Below are 17,461 nucleotides of genomic sequence, written 5' to 3' on the forward strand. Positions count from 1 at the left end.
ACAACGCAGCTCACTGACAACGTCCACTTCTTTTTGTCTCACTCTGAGGCACCTTACTTGGGTATGCCCCACTATGCCCTCTTTCAGTCAGACGAAATCACGTAGCATTATGCTGTACATAAACCTTGTTTAACTCACCGTCGTCTCGTCCGCTCGTCTATCAGCTCTGCGCAGAAGCAGTCGCGAGCTGAGAAACTTACGCTACCAAACGGCTGGTGACCTTTCCAGCGGAGTTCGAAGCAGTGGCGCCTTCGGGACCGTGTTGGCGTCACCGTCTTTCGAAACAGTGGTTGCAGCGGTGAGATTTCCGGGCGCCCTTCGTAACGTCGTCGGTGGCGCGCTTCGTAACAATACCCGTACGTGTCAAGTACATCTAAGTTTCTCTTGATGTATTCATGCTTCTGAGCTCATCGTAGGAGAAACCTTCCGAGACATGGTGATGAGCTCAACATACCCAACGTGCTTCAAAATCTCTCTTCAATCTTGCAAGATAGGAATAGATTAAACGACCATCTCTGAATCCTTGAAAGCTTCTTCTCGCAGCCTGTCTATGGTGTATCGTTTAGTAAGGCAGTACTATTGATGCTACTATCTATACAGTCAATGGTGGGTCACTATCGAACTTTTCATAATATGTTGACCCGCAAGTCAAGGGCAAACATACCATAACGGTAGCATTTAGATGGAGGCAAAATGTTAGAAACCCGGGTACAGCTCCATGTTAGTGCCTAATAAGTAACACCATATGTTCAAAGTCTCTGGTGTTTCCCCGTACAGCGTACCTCCTAGTCCAATCATGTTTTTTACAAAAACTATAGATAGCGCTATCTATAGTGTGTTTGATAGTACTATCGATAGTATAAGGTCAGCCGTACGAAGTGAATGCAGCATACATTTGGTTCTCCAGAGCGTGGAACAAAAGGAGCAGACTGAGAGACAAAAAAAGGTGACATTACACTCCTTCGCCAGAGTTTTTGGCAGACACATGACAATTCGGTTGATTTGTTCGGTTGTGTAGAAAAGAAAACCCTCATATGGCACTAACCTTCGTAACTTCAAGTTTGTATTTTTCGTATTTTGTGATTTCAAAGAAATATATCGGGATCTTGATTTGTTTGCGCTATTAATGCATTGCTTTCAAAAAAACATTCTCATGATATAACGAAACTTAATATTGTGTACAGTAGGCTAATGCCTATGACAAATCATTTGGCGATATCACATACTAACATCAACATCAGCCTGACTACGCCCACTGCAGGAAAAATGCCATACCCATTATCCACCAATCAACCCAGTCAATAAGAAAATAATCATTTACGGCACTGTCGACAGTAACGTCCGCTCTAATAATGTTAACAATTTGTTGTAATACCGCATACCAAGCCCACCCTCTTTCCCCTCCTAACCTCTACAATTTTTTTCGCCATAGAATGACGAGCAAAAGCATGAGCATTTCCAAAAGGTGCTCCTTCGACCACACAAAACCTGTCCTTACGCTCCGTTCACAGGCCTGAAAGAGATGCCTAAATTGCAGAAACTCGCGTTGAGACCAAGCGTTCGCACTTCTTATATATCTGCGACCGCATCATCATTGGTGTAGGTCTTCTATCACTTCAGATCCTTCTCGTGGCCACCGTTGGATTTTATGCTGCCTAGTATTTTCTCGCTGTACGTACTCAGTATCTTCGGCTGACCACGGTTCTTCGGCTGACCACAGTATCTTCGGCTGACCAAGGGACCAGTGGGGATCAGGGGGAACCACGCAATTTTTGTGGCACATCCCCGTTTATAATGATGATACCATTTTCCTTACGGTCTTACGCATTGCACCAAGATTTAACTCCTTCGCCATTGAAAATTTGTAAGAGAGTTATCATGTATTTTATGCATACTGGTGTCTGTGTTTACTAACATCACGTTCGAATGTGAACCGAAATCAACTAGCCAAGCTATGCTAGAATTGATATGTGAGGTTGAACGTCCCGAAACCACCATATTATTATGAGAGACGCCGTAGAGGAGGGCACCGGAAATTGTGACCACATGGGGTTCTTCAACGTGAACCTACAGCAATGGGCCCACACCATTTTCGCCTCCATCGAATGGAATCACGGCTGCGCCGTGATTCTATTCTGCGATCTGTGGGTCAGTAGCCGAGTATCCTAGCCACTATACCATCACGGTGGAGCTCTATCTGTCCTCTAGTAAGTGAGAAAACTGTAATATATTTTGCCGGAGTATGTAAAAAGATTTTCATTACTATAAATCTGTGAAGAAAACTCTCAACAGCTAATCTACTACGTCCAAATGGTCGTACAGCGTCGTCTTTTGTGTACAATGATCTAAAAGGACTTACACACATAACCCCATCTATTGAGCAAGTCATAATCTAGAAGTCGCTACACGCTACATACGAAGGAGGAAATGACACACGGCCCAAAAATTTTGGTTCTTAAAACTGTTGGTAAGGTTGCTATCTGCTACCACTACTACTACGAGTGTACTACTAGTATTACTACTATACCACTATAGTGCATGGCATGCTGACGTACACTTGACTGCTGCGAAAAATACATTTCATGAAAAATAGGAGTGAATTGAAGAGAAGAAAGTGAAGCGCTGACAAGCAAGTGTTGAGTGTCGCTCTAAGAAGCGCACAGGAAAAAAAAAGAAATTTCCCGCGTAAGTATGAAGAGTTAAACTGTTATGTGCAACGATATGCTTAAAATAATAGGTCATCGAAAAAGCGCATCTCAGAAGAATACAATGCTGTAGACGTGTCAGGGCCACAATAAGCTCCTCTATTATTTACATCGTAGGCTTTCAACAACGATATAAAATTTGTTTGATACTTTTGGCAAGAATCGGCACTTGCGCTAAGTATGGTACCTAACTGCAGGCGTTCCTATGCGCGCGGTAAGGTGCGCATAATTTCTCTTGCGTAGCCCTTAGCCTGCTCCCTCAGTAGGTCGTTAATGCAAATGCCCCGTTTTCCTCATGCGGATCTACCGGCAGCTTTATCCCTAAGGTGCGGGAAGAGTGCCCAGTGCCTAAAAGAATTTGCGTGCTTCTTCTGGCAGTCCCTGGGCTGATAGCATGTGATATGCGAATAAAATTGAGCCGTTTTATAGAAAGCTAAAATATCCAGCAGGATGATGTATCGAGTAGCCACTAGAGTGTTTAGGGCCACGGTCAAATGCAGAAACAGTGGAAGCAACAACTCACCGGAAAAAAATTACCGCATATCCATGAAGCGACTGGTGGTGAAGGAGCTTACTCTAGAGGCTAAATCTGGCAAACCATGAATAGCGGGCCCCCCTTCGCTGCCACCTTAGCTTCTGCGGTGTTCATTGTGAGTAGCGGTATCGACGTGCACTGAGTGGTGTCCGGCGAAAGAGAAAGCAAACAAGCAGAGAGCAAGCGCTATATATATAGGCGCAGCCACCTAGCGGTCTTCTACCGAACTTCTCGGCGGTGCGGCCACGATGTAGCATGTGGCAGCCGCTGCCTTGCAGCCTAAGGCGCGGCGCTGTGTCGCCTTATTGCTACCAGAAATTGGGTGCCTTTCTTCCTCTTTTCGTACCACTACCACCAGCACCACCAGCCTACGACGAGAAGCGGGCGGCGCATTGAGCATTGTAGGAAAACATGTCTCGTCAGCTGTTTCCCGAGCCAGTTGCGCTGCCGGGTGACAATGTCAGAGTAAGCTGAACAATGGTTAGACGTAAAAAAGAAGTTTGTGCTGTGGTCGGGTGCACAAAATGTGATGGAGACATCAAGACAGACCGCTGCGCCCCATTTGCTGGCCTCCCCGGAAACGGCGGCAGCACGGAATCGGCCGGCCTATGACAACGCAGATTGGGAAGTGGAAAGGAGGCCAGTAGATCACGTGTTCAAACGTGGCAACGTGGAAGCGCCCCTTTGCCACTGAGGATAACGGTATATAAATGGCTTGCCGTTTCAATGTTGAACGAGATGCTCTTTCATGGCTCAGAGGCTAACGCCTTGCACTCACAAGCAAGAGGTTGAGCGTCCGATTGCCGTCGGTTCGCACCGACGGACGCTGGTCACGCCTGGCGTCAGACTATAGAGTGCTCGCGTTTCGCTAACGAAGCGTCACTGTGCCCAGCGTGCGCGCGCGTCAAAGCTACATTGGAGTATATTGGGCTCTTCATGATGAGCTCACGGCCATTTGGCTAGCTCCACATATACCAAATTCGGTCTTACGTGATGTCCATGAATGTCGAAATATATGACTGCTGCAATGCATGATAATCCAGACACGCGTGTCATGTAAACATATCACACTCATAGTGTGCTCGTGGCCGTTTTGCTAGCTCCACGTATACTACATTTGTTATCACGTGACGTAAATAGATGACGAAGGTAAACGACACATTCAAACATGATAATCATGACACGGAAGTCATTTACGTCATCATTTACCTCCACCTCATAATGTTGTGCTGATTTTAAAATGACATTTCAACATTTCTCATTCATGCTTCGCAAATCATCGATTCCCACTGTACGTGGGATCTGCCAATTTTTCTTTCTTGCGTTTTCACGTAAATAGATACGCATACTTATACGCTAAATGGCACCGACGACGGTGGCAATATCCCACCAAGAGTGTTCATATAATTGCTGTCGCAAGGAATGTAGTTTTTTTAGAATACTACTGCGTCTCAGAGTAGCCTATAAGACAACTACGCCGTAATTATTGCAAGTCCTAAAGAAGAGAGCCCTTCTCAAGCTTAAAACGCGACGTGAGCCTAAAACATACATTCTCCACGATAATTGCTAATGAAATATATTTCACAGTTAAACAACACGGGCTTTCTTGTTACTGCAATTGACCGCCAATTCTGCAGATCCATGATAAAGAGTTGTGTTAATAATCATCGCTGAGAATTGTTGGGCACGGCTCTTGAGCACATATAATATCGAAATAGAAGCTGAGGAAAGCATTATCACTGACCTTTTCCGTGCATGATTGGGTGGCCCGTAGCGGCAATATCACGCCATTTTTCAGCGAATAGCACACCACGCTCGAGGTTTTTTTCTTCCCGAAGGTGTACTGCGAGAAAGAAAAAAAAAGTCATACAATTAAATTTTTCCATGGACAGCACAAGTATTCAGGAACCTTCAAGTGCAAATAGAATTGTGAAAAAAAACATTATTACCACGTAATGAATAAAGTTCGTGACGCATTTGAATAACCATGAAAAGTTATGTTTAGTCGTTCTACAAAGTGTATTGTGATAGTGAAAGTGTGTGAGCGTTATTTAAACAAAGTTTATATAGCAGATCATTAGATCACAAGGTTTCATTGTAGGGAACACAATGTTCGATCTTGCAAGTGGTCTGTAAGGAGTTTGGTTGCGTGCCCTGGATGTCTGGAGCTAAGGTGTTATTCAAGATTTTAAAAGATAGCTGCGCGAAACACTGAGGACGTGTTTCTCTAATAACAAATCTGGTGACACCTCCGTGGTGGAGCCCTTTGTCGTGTTGTACGTCACTGAGTTAAATTTCGCGAGTGCCAGCCACTGAATCAAATATTTTTTGATTGTTTTTAAATTCTTTGCGCGAGTACAATGCTGTGTTTTTAATAAAACACAGTTGATAGTTGGTCCTTTCTCTCCCTCTCTGTCTGTGTGTGTGTGTGTTTTCGACTAAACAAGGTTGCGTAGGTGAAATGGAAACCTCCACGCAGGAAGCAGTAGAAATCGTAGAAACCTATGCTCACCGCAGCGATGGATTTCAGTGTTCCCCCACAAGTTTGGACTTTGTACACATTCGTCTCACACAGAAGTGTATATATAGATTTATAATATTGAACTATTCCTCGCATACGGACCTACCTCCGAGCAGGATAAGGACAGTAATATAGATCGAATTGACATAACTTTCTAGTTGTGCTGAGGATGACGAGACGAGGACGATACAGAGGCTACTGGACAGGGATTGCAGATCACCGCTGAAGACACAACCCTGACCACCTTGCGCAAGGTGAGCGACCACGTAGGCCGCAGGATAGAGGTTTCAAACAAACATGGCATATGATGCGATGCAAAGACGTTTTGTGGCTGGAGCGCGTTTTTGTAACAAGACGCGTTTTGAATTCTACCCACTATCTACACCTTCTAAAATCCGACGAAAAGGCTGTTGAAGTCGCTTATCCCCAAAAACGCAAGCGAGCCTACGACCTTCCGATCAATGTGCCTACTTGGCATATATGAATGACCAACACCTGCCAAGAACTCAGGGAACCAAAACTAACGAATCAATAGGAGATTCATTTTAAAAACACAATCAGGACGTCTTGTTCATACTAGACTACACATTCAACAACCTACACGAAACGAAGACCATTTACGCCTCCGGGAAGCACGCCATCGGCGCACGCCCTTTCCTAACGGCATGTCTAACGCCCTTTCCTAACGCCCTTTCCTAAGTGTATGACGTCATCAGGACGTCACTTTGTAACGAGATTTCACATGATAACGTCATCTCATAAGGAAGGAGAAGGAAAATAGGAGGGAAAGAACGGCAGGGAGGTTAACCAGCCTATAGGCAAGCCGGTTTGCTACCCTGCACATGGGAAGGGGATGGGGGAGATGAAAGATAGAGAGGAGAGAGGGAAGAGAGGTGAACACAGCACATTCGGCAGCACACGCGCGATACATCGTCGCCTTTGTAAACGAGCTCCAATAATAGAAACATTGCAGAACCAGGCGAGATGTAGAGAGATATAAGAGGGGGACGGCGAAGGCTCATTTTTTACAGCGAAACTGAAAGAATGCTTCCGCCTTTGAGTAATATTAGGGCAATGCACAAGGGATCTTGTGAGTTTGTTTCTTCCTGATGAGGCACGAGCTTTATTGTGCATGTAGTGCTAGCACGATATGCGAGTATAGGACTAATACGTGATTCATTTAGGGTAATTCTGGAAAACATTTCCGACCCCTGTGCCACAGTACGTTGTTGAAGCTTTCGCAGGCCTCAAGCAATGAACTCCGAATGAGTGAGTAATGAGAGCATCTCACTTCGGAAAGTGAAGTCACGATCGTCTTCTTTTGACCCCGCACCGTGGGAATGGACGACCACGACTGGCCCGACTGGCCCGACTGGCCGGACTGTCGGTACGAAGGTACCCGCTCACACTGGCGCAAGTTCTCCAGGAACCGGTTCAGCTGCTGCTTGAACATTCGCGTGGTGAGTGTGTACAGGACGGGGTTGAGCGCCGAGTTCACAGGCAACAGAAACACTGCGACCCAAGCGTACAACGTCTCGTCGATCTTTGTTCCTGCAAAGAGAATCGGTGAAGATCACAAAACGGCGCCGCAACTTTGGGAAAATTGGGGTGGTGTGAATGGTTGTAACACGAGACACTGACAAACGTCTAGCTGGCAAGGCCAATGCTTTCGCAGTGCAATCGTTCAGTGGGTAGTTTATGCGCGCCAAATTTCTCATCAAAAGACAATGTCTTGGCGCACGCGTGGACAAACCTTCATTTAATCGCGATAAGGACATATTCGTTAGCAGAAAAAAGGTACTGTGCTGTAAATATTACAAAAATAAACTGTACGAGACTGCTGAGAGTTGGTCCGAGCAAGTGCTTCGAACTTTAAACCTAGTGAAATCAGGGTAAAAAGGTGAGCCGTAATTTTTTTTTTCTATTAGAATAACTTGTTCAGCTGTGGATATTTTAGAATCGTTTCTCGTTTTACGATGTAATTCTGCAGAGAACGCTGTCCCAAACCAGCATCCTTCGGGGGTAGCTCAAATAGTGCCATGCATACACATTTTCGAATTTTCTTACTAAGGTCATTAAGAAATGTCTCCCAGGGGCGTAGACAGAATTTTTTGGGGGCGACATATTTTTGATTCGAAGTGTGGGCCACGCAGGCATATGTCATTGAGTGTGATTTTCTCATTTGTATGCCATCAAAATGAAAATAAAAAATGGAAGGGCATGGCTACGCCACTGAAGTCTGCATCCATCCCTTGGCACGCGGAGAACCTGGCGAGAATCATCGACAGCTTGCGAGAGCTCCTGGCACCTCATGCACAGGCATCCATGTACTGCTTCACAGTATCTTTTTTTTTAAAGATTGATGTTCTTGTTTCCCTCCTACACCCTTGACTAATCCTCGTGAATGGCCTTTAGGGTCAATAAAAGATCGCGATGAGATTGCGAAAACGCATTCGGGCGTCGTGGAGTTCACGTGCTCACGTACCGGCTATGGCGATGATCTTGATGAACACGATCGGCATCCAGCACAGAAAGTCGGTGCCCACGATGAAGGCGAATCGCTTGGCGATGGCTCGATCCTGCAGCTGCTGCGTGGAGCGTAGGCCCACCTTGGAATGCGTAATTGTGATGAACATGGTGAGGTAGGCGTAGGCGATGAAGGCGAACGCAACGCTGTTTACGATGCAGAACACGAACGCCGAGTACTCCCAGCCTGGGAAGGAACAGCGAGTTGTGAAACATGGAGGACTGCGAATAGCGCTGTAGAGCTTGACGAGAACACAGTACGAAAATAGCACTAACAAGAGCGCATCTTTTGTAAGGGAAAATTGGGAGAGGCGGGGCGTATTTTCACGCACAAAACCCATTTGCTTTCCCCACCTCTTTGCACCCTACTACCTCCCTCACTTTTCCTAGTAAAAGAACCCTAGATCAGCCCATGGATGGTAAACAAGCTAACAACCACCTTTATTCGAAAAATTTGAGAAAGCAAAAAGGCGGGATAAGTTTAGGCGACATCATGCAGCGAAAATTCATGTTCTTTACGAAGTCGATCTCATTATCAGCAAGCAGCTGCGACAAAATGCTTATACACAGTAAAAAGTTTTACACCAAAAAGGGTGTAAAAAGGGTGCTTTTACGAGAAAGCACCCTCTGCAACACCCTTTAACACCCATAAATGGTCGATTGAAAAAAAAGCACCCATTTCTTTGGGTGCTTGCCTCGATATCACCCTAAAATAGGCTCTAAGGGTGCTTTTGTGCCTGAGAAGGGTGTAGGTGACGATTCATCAGATCGAATATGCAGCATAAGAAGAACACATAATTATAATATTTGGGATTTTACGTCTCAAAAACCTCGATATGATTATGAGGGTCGTCGTAGTGGAAAGCTCTAGAGATTTTGACCATTTGGTGTTCTTTATTGGGCGCTGATATCGCACAGTGCACAGGATTCTACCTTTTCGCCTCCATCTGAATTCGACTGCCACGGCCGGCATCGAACCCGCGACCTTCGGATTGGCGGCCGAGCAGCGTAGCTACTGCACGAATATGTGGACCTTGCGTTAAATTACGGCCTAGACTTAGAATGTGTGAAGGTGCTCTCCGAATACAGCAGAATGCCAGCAGAAGCAAATCGCGTTTCATCTATAATGGCAATTAACTGCAATCCACGTTACAAAAGCTCACCTTAGCGTTAATTATGAGCTACATGTTTGCTGTGGATTATATACAGGAACATAATGTTCGCCCGAGTATGGGTGTGTGTGCGTGAGCCTGCGCATGTGTTCGCGTGTAAGCGCGATTGTGTGTACACCCGTTCATGTGTGCGTGCGCGTGTATGTGCGAGTCCGTGCTTGTGTTAAGCGTGCCTGTGCACATGTGTACGCCCATGCATGCGTGCGTTTACGGTCGCGTGTGTGTTGCCGTATGTGTGTATGCGTGTATGTGTGTGCGCCTGTGAATAAGTATGCATGTGTATCAGCCCGTGCACCCTCAAATTTCGTGTGTGTGTGCGGGGGGGGGGGCACTGCTTCTTAGTGTTTAAGGTCCCACACCTGTTCAGACTGGGAGTCTATATGGGAGGTGGCTTAAGAAATGGCGGTGGTCAACGCACTGTACACGGACTATTTAGTGCAAGGAAAACAGCTGCATATTTTCAGACCTCATCATTGCTTACGAACTTGCTGTGGTAGCTGATTAGGTCCGCTGAGGCGCTTCTACGCTCGAAAGCGTGGGTTATGACCAATTCAAACGGAAAGCTGTCACTGCACTTATGCACAACCATCGTTTATATTAACAACGTTTAACAAGAACGTGCCCTGCCTTTGCTACAGGTGCTTAGCTAGCTGATTGGCCAACCATATGGAATTATGTGCTGATCATGTGGTCAGCAAAAAGTTTGTTATAACAACCTCGGCACGTTTCGTGGTGCGTGACAAGCCTTCTAAACATCCGCGACTGTGGATTAATTTGTTCCTGCTTCGACTACGCATTCAGTGTTTGCGGCATCATACGCGGAATTGCCAGACACAGACAATGCGAAAAGAAATTCCTCTGGAAAAAGGTGTAGCGATGCTCTCCCGCTAATGCCACCGAGGACGAAATAATTATTGTTTCTCGCCATTCCATGGTGCTCTTTGTTTTTCGCAAGTTTTGCTTCACTATTTTTCGCCCACTGCAATCGCATTCCGTCAAAATACTCAAAGAACCCGAGGCTGGTAAATAACCTGCGTCCCTGTGCGACTGGCTGGAAGGAGAGTTGCCGTTTACAAGGAGTCATTGCACGTCGAACGGCCGTCCGCCGTATGCGCCATAGCGTGTGCCTCTGGCGCCGCCTTGGCGGGTTTCCCGCTCCTCCCCCCCCCCCCCCCCTCCGCTCACTCCGGCCAGCGTTACGGCGGCGTAGATAAGCGAATAGTTGCGTCACCGAACACCTGCGTCGACAGCTGCGGCGGCGCCGCCAGTGCCTCCTCCTTCTCTCTCTCAACGTTGCTCTCTCAGTCTCTCTGTCTCATCGTCTTTCCAATGCGTTGCGTTGGTCTGGGGTCTTGGTCGCTGTGTGTGTTCTAGCGAACAGGCGCATATTCAATGGTGGTCACGCATGAAACCGTGTTCGAAGTGACGCTCGGATTAAGGAATATTCATGGAGTGGCGGACACGGACAACGTGGGCCTGTTAACGGTGAGTGTACTGTTTTCGTAGGTAGTAATCATACAGCGCTAGCTGGGCGCCTGCAGCAGCTCTGCCGAAGTAGGCTGCCAGCCATTTACAACAGCATGCGTTCGCGGGCCTGTTGCAGATGCCCGATTAAACGTGTGATTTAACGAGTTCACACTGCTATGCGCGATGTTGTGTAAGTGCCTGCATCACTCATACAGTGAGTGATGTGATCACTTAACAAGGGCGGGATTAGTTGCTGATCGCACATTGTCTCTACACTGCACAAAGTGATTGATATTGTTTTAAGATGTCCTTTGGGCTACATCGTAATAACATTTCTATTAATACTCAAATGTGCAACGTGCTTCTGTAGGTGTAAGCGTAAAGAAAGAAAGAAAAAGAAAAAATTATGTACAGAGGCGCACTGTACGAAATGGCTTTTTTTTTTCTTAAAGACGGTATAGTTGGAGGTGCTGATATGCCGCGATGCTCCCAGCACGTGCGCCTCAGTCTTTTAAGCTATTTAGGACAAGTGTCACCAGCAACAGGGAAAGATCTAGCAGACTTCCAAAGGGCGTTGTTGTGGCCATCGCCGTGCGTTATTTTCCCTCGTTTCTGTTTGCTGTTTTAGTGCTTTGCCTTCATCTGCGATAACGTTCGGCGTTATAACAGAATCGAGAGAGTATATACGTGACTGTGGGAGCTATATGCGGTAGCTCTAGCATAAGCCATGGCTGCTGCAACGTAGACGGCGTCCGCGCGCGTTGGTGTCGTTCGAGCGCTCCTACTTGCTTGGTTGTGTTTACCTGAGTATTTAGGCACGGGTTACGTTTGTAAATCCCGTGGTCAATAATCGCTAATAGCGTGCCCCTGATTGCCATCAGAGGATGGGCTTGGTTGTCGAAATATGCCAGACGCTTTTTCTGAAAGCAAGCTCTGAAAAAAAATTTTTTAAAGAAATACTTTCATACGCGCTAGGCAGTGCCTATTGCAGGCCCACAACTCTTTAAAAACTGGACGAGCTATCACATCTTTTATCAAATTACAACGAATTAAGATGATTGAATTATAGATGACGAATTTCTGTGCTATATTAGGTGCACAAAACACATGTTCGCAACCCTACGTCTCGAAAGCAGGCAAATAGGAAGCACAGCGTCAAATTCGGATTACATTCCATTGACGGAGCGTCTTGTGAGAGTAGAAAGAACGAGAAAATTGTACATTTTTGATGCCCTTATAGAGGCAGTCAGAATTGCACTGATTGGTGACTTGTAACAATTCCTCAGATTGTTAGAGGCGTGATTAAAGTCAGTAAATCTTTTACTTTTTTTTTGCAGACCTCTTCGCTAGTGCCACGTCCAAGATCATTTGTTCTCATGTAAAAGAGAAAGCAGAGATGTCTTCACTGTTTGTACAAGAAGAGGTAAGTTTCTTGTGCATTTTGATTAATGTTACATGTTCTGAACGTTGTACTTTAGGAATTGTTTTTCACACTGGCTCACTACCTTAGAAGGAATTTGATTTTTAGGTGAGTTCAGGCTTTCGTAAGTGCCATTTTTGAGCTGTAGTCTTACACTTCACCTCATTTCGAGAATTTGCTGTATGCTGGAAAACTCTTATCTTTATCATACGAAATTATTGGAGAGTATGGGTTGTATGCTTCGAGTTCAGTGTAATGTCAATTACACGCCATTTCGAAGGATACACACCAAACATTCTTTATATATTGTCGCGAGTTATAAATGACAGGGGGTTTATTTAAAAACACGGACAGTAGGACTTGTAGAGACGCTCTCAGAGAAGGCCGCTAAGATTGTCGTCTTCTTCACTCTGCTGCGCTGCTCTTCTCGAGCAAATCCGCGTTCTTCGTTGTCGTCGCTATCTCGCCGCTAAGTGCAGCTATGCACGCGGCATTACCCTCCCGCCAGAGTGAGCGCCGTCCCGACGCTCAACAGGTAGAGATGCGGCCATCGAGTGTTTACATCACTGAGAGTGGTAAAGTTTCATGCGGACCACGAGCACTGTCTCAGGCAGATGCTGGCGACGTTTTGAACAGGAGGAGGCGTCGGGCACGACTTCGTACGTCACGTCGCTAAGACGACGCAGAACCTTGTAAGGTCCGAAGTATCGGCGTAGAAGTTTCTCTGAGAGGCCTCGTCGTCGTACAGGAAACCAAACCCAGACTCTATCTCCTGGTTGATAAATGACGAATCGATGGCGAAGGTTGTACCGTTGGGCGTCAAGTTTCTGCTGGTTCATTATTCTGACGCGGGCAAGCTGCCTTGCTTCTTCGGCGCGCTCAGTGAAGTCTGCGGCGTCTGTCTCTGAATCATTGCAATCGTAAGGCAGCATGGCGTCAAGCATTGTCGTAACTTCTCTGCCATGAATTAGTGCGAACGGCGTCATTTTTGTTGTTTCCTGGCGCGCCGTATTATACGCGAATGTGATGTACGGCAATATTCGGTCCCAATTCTTGTGTTCTACGTCGACGTACATGCAAAGCATGTCAGCGATTGTCATGTTAAGTCTTTCTGTAAGCCCATTAGTTTGTGGGTGGTAAGCTGTCGTCTTCCTATGCGCTGTGCCGCTGAGCGTAAGCACAGTGCGCAAAAGCTCGGCTGTAAACGCGGTACCTTTGTCTGTTATGACGACAGCTGGAGCACCATGTCTCAGAACAATGTTCTCAATGAAGAACTGAGCCGCTTCAGCTGCAGTGCCACTCGCGATTGCCTTGGTCTCCGCGTATCGGGTGAGGTAGTCCGTCGCCACTATAACCCATTTGTTGCCGCTGTCCGATGTTGGGAATGGGCCCAGCAGATCCATTCCGATTTGAGAAAACGGGGTTTCTGGCACGGGCACAGGATGTAATAGCCCAGCGTGTTTGACAGGTGGTACCTTGCGCCGCTGACAGTCAATGCATGTTCGGACGTAATGTTTAACCTCTGCTGCGATTCTTGGCCAGTAATATTTTTCTTTGATGCGTGTCAGTGTTCTTGTGAAACCGAGGTGGCCCGCAGTGGCTTCGTCATGGCAGGCTTGTAAAATTTCGCTGCGGAGAGCTCCAGGAACTACCAGCAGATAGCTTCTACCTGTTGATGAAAAGTTCTTTTAGATGCGGAGCATCTTATACTCGCGCCTTGTAGTGCGCCGTCCGCGTCGTCCGCGCCGTCCACACCGCTTCTCGAACATTCGACAGCTGACGCGCGCGCATGCGCCGTCGCGCCGTCGCCCACTCTTCCACCATCTGTGCATCCCTTCCTCCTCTACACACCGCGCGCGCTTCACTCCTCCACCATCTGTGCACCCTTCCTCCTCTACACACCGCGTTCGACATCTACAATTCTCCTGATTCTCCAGTGGACGCGCATGTGGCGTCGCGCTTCGAGAACATTCAACAGCTGACAGTGCATGCGCCGTCGTGCTGTATATATACCCAAGGTCGGCGCTCGCTCGCTCAGTTGCCGCTCGTCGGTTGGTTTGTACGGCGCGTCGACGTCCAAGGTCGCGGTGAAATGAATTCCAACGAATCCACAAACACAATGATCGACGTCCCTTCGACCAGCGCCGCCCTTTCGCATACGTGTGTACGTGTTCACTCATTTAACACCCCCTCCTACAACCACGTTAACCAATTTAGCCATCGACCCAAGTAAGTCGCAATTTAACACCCCATTTCACAACCACGTTAACCAATTTAGCCATCGACCCAAGTAAGTCGCACTTTAACACCCCGTTAACCAATTATATGGTCCGCATCCTCCTCAGTGTTCCCCCGAGGGAAGCTGCGGGCAATTTTTTTTGTACAGAATTGCGTCCCGCAAACAGAATGACGATAAGTTCTTCGAAAACACTCTTGGTGCATTGGCGGCTCGTCCGTTCAAGAATTCTATAAGCGAGTTGAGCTCCCAATCATCTTGTTGTTGCCGAGAAATGATAGCTGCATCAACAACTCCTAAAAAACCTGGGAAATCATCATCCTCTATAGCCGGTGATTCAATCGGTGACCTTGACAAACAGTCGGCGTCTAAGTGTTGCCTTCCGGACTTGTAAACTACGGCCATGTCGTACTCTTGGAGCCGTAAGCTCCATCGTGCTAAACGTCCAGATGGATCTTTCATGTTGGTCAACCAACAAAGAGAGTGATGGTCGCTTACGACTTGGAAAGCGCGGCCATATAAGTACGGGCGGAACTTCGCAACTGCCCAAACGACGGCCAGACACTCCTTCTCCGTTGTTGAGTAGTTGGACTCGGCGCGTGTCAACGTTCTGGTAGCGTAGGCAACCACTCTCTCCACACCATCTTGGCATTGGACAAGAACAGCACCTAGGCCCACATTGCTGGCGTCTGTATGGATGGCTGTTGGTGCATTCTCGTCGAAGTGAGCGAGGACAGGTGGAGTTTGTAGACGCTGTCGCAGCTCGTTGAATGAAGCTTCTCGCTCTTCACCCCATACAAATGCGATGTCTTCCCTTGTAAGGCGGGTGAGTGGACAGGCGATGTGTGCAAAGCCTGCTATAAATCGCCGGTAGTAGGCGCAGAGACCCAGAAAACGCCTGACCGCTTTCTTATCAACAGGCCTTGCGAACTTTGCGACGGCTGCTGTTTTATCTGGGTTAGGCTTCACACCTTCGCGACTGATCACGTGTCCCAGGAACTGGAGTTCTTCGAAGCCGAAGTGGCATTTTTCCGGTTTGAGTGTGAGTCCAGCGGACCGTATGGCTTGAAGGACTGACAGTAGCCGCTTTAGATGCTCTTCAAACGTGGCCGAAAAAACGATCACGTCGTCGAGGTACACAAGGCATGTTTTCCATTTCAGGCCAGACAGAATGGTATCCATTAGTCTCTGAAACGTGGCTGGGGCTGAGCATAGACCGAAAGGGAGGACTTTGAATTCATAAAGCCCGTCTGGCGTCACGAAGGCGGTCTTTTCTCGGTCGCGCTCATCTACTTCTATTTGCCAGTATCCACTTTTAAGGTCCATTGACGCGAAGTAGCGTGCATGCCGTAGCCTGTCCAAAGAGTCATCGATCCGTGGTAATGGATAAACGTCTTTTTTTGTAACATGGTTCAGCTTACGATAATCGATGCAGAAACGCAAGCTGCCGTCTTTCTTTTTCACGAGTACCACTGGCGGTGCCCAAGGACTTTTTGATGGTTGGATAACGTCATCCTCTAGCATCTTCTTGACTTGCTGCTGGATTACCTCACGTTCTTTCTGAGCGACGCGATAAGGGTACTGTCGGATCGGTCTTGCTGTGTCTTCCGTAATTACACGATGCTTAGTCAGAGGCGTTCGACCCACTCGTGATGTCGATGAGAAGCAGTCCTTGAACTGGTCGAGCAGCTCCATAAGACGGCCTCTTTCAGTCGGTGTTAGACTCGGACCGATATCAACTGGTGGTGTATGTGGAGGTGATTGACTGGGGCTTCCCCTTGCATTAGAAGACAGTCGTGAGAGTAGTCCAGCTCTTCGAGGTACGCCACAGCCGTGCCTTTACCGATGTGCTGGCGCTCATTCGTGAAGTTGGTCAGAAGCACGTCTGCGCGCCCATCCACTAAGCTGACAATACCGCGAGCGATGGCGATACCTTGGTGAAAAAGAAGGTCAGTGATGCGTTCAACTATGGCGTCTTCATTACAGTGCACGGCGCAACACACGGAAGCAAGACTACATGACAGTGGTGGCACGCAGACGTCGTCGTCGACCACACGTAACACCCTGGGTTCTTGGTCTGGATCAGTGGTCACAGACTTGTCAGCGGCGAATGTGATCACACCGTCGCGTATGTTGACCACAGCAACGTACTCTCTTAAGAAGTCCATTCCCAGAATCATAGGTTTGCAGCACTCCGGTAGGATCAGAAATGTGGCTACAAAAGCCACATTCTCAATAGTGAGTCTTGCTGTACATTTTCCCGTGGGAGTCATTATCTGGCCTCCAGCACTTCGGATATAAGGGCCCGTCCATTCCATCCTGACTTTCTTGAGTTCGTCTGCCAATCGTTCACTCATTATGGAGAAGTCTCCACCCGTATCGACTAAGGCCGTCACTTCAACGCCGTCAATCGTCACAGCAAGGTCGGCAGTCACAGTTTTTTCGGCGAAGCCTTCATCGTCGTCTCTCACGTGTTTCGGCAGCAGTTGGGGTTTTTCGGCAATTCGACGGCTTGCAACCTTCCCCCCAGAGGTCGCTGCTTTCAGTTTCCCCGCCGTGGGCTGGGAGACCGACCTCTGACGGCGTCAGCAAAACTACGGCGGCTTGGTGAACCAAAGCGAGCCGGTGATGGTGACCGCGTCCGGAAGGTAGAAGAGCCTTCCCGCCTGCCAGCCTGGTCGTCGTCGATGGGGGCACGGCTTTCGTCGAACTGTCGGCGCGTAGCTGTAGGTGCACTACCGCGGTATTCAGCTCGGCGATGTGGGCAAAAACGGCAAATGTGCCCTGGCTCTCCACAGTTGTAGCAGAGTGGTCGACGATCCGCAGTGCGCCATATGTCGGTCTTCCGCATATAGGGTCGCCTGACAGAATCCTGCTGA

The 17,461-nt window shown here is 47.7% G+C and overlaps 1 protein-coding gene across 3 annotated transcripts in view; it reads right to left on the reverse strand.

Annotated features, from left to right (window-relative positions):
- LOC142817886 (relaxin receptor 1-like) overlaps positions 1 to 17,461 on the reverse strand; it is a 258,818-nt gene that overhangs the window by 23,805 nt on the left and 217,552 nt on the right. For all 3 annotated transcript variants that reach the window (XR_012895405.1, XM_075895823.1, XM_075895822.1), the window contains 3 exons: positions 8,247 to 8,474; positions 7,053 to 7,312; positions 4,985 to 5,083 (listed from right to left, as the gene is read on the reverse strand). Coding sequence is in view for 2 of the 3 variants with exons in the window: in XM_075895823.1 (XP_075751938.1) it covers positions 4,985 to 5,083; positions 7,053 to 7,312; positions 8,247 to 8,474 (587 nt within the window). In the remaining variant the exon portion in view is untranslated. The remainder of the gene's footprint in view (positions 1 to 4,984; positions 5,084 to 7,052; positions 7,313 to 8,246; positions 8,475 to 17,461) is intronic.

This window comes from Rhipicephalus microplus, chromosome 5 (assembly GCF_043290135.1).
Source record: "Rhipicephalus microplus isolate Deutch F79 chromosome 5, USDA_Rmic, whole genome shotgun sequence".
In the NCBI taxonomy this organism is placed as follows: domain Eukaryota; kingdom Metazoa; phylum Arthropoda; class Arachnida; order Ixodida; family Ixodidae; genus Rhipicephalus; species Rhipicephalus microplus.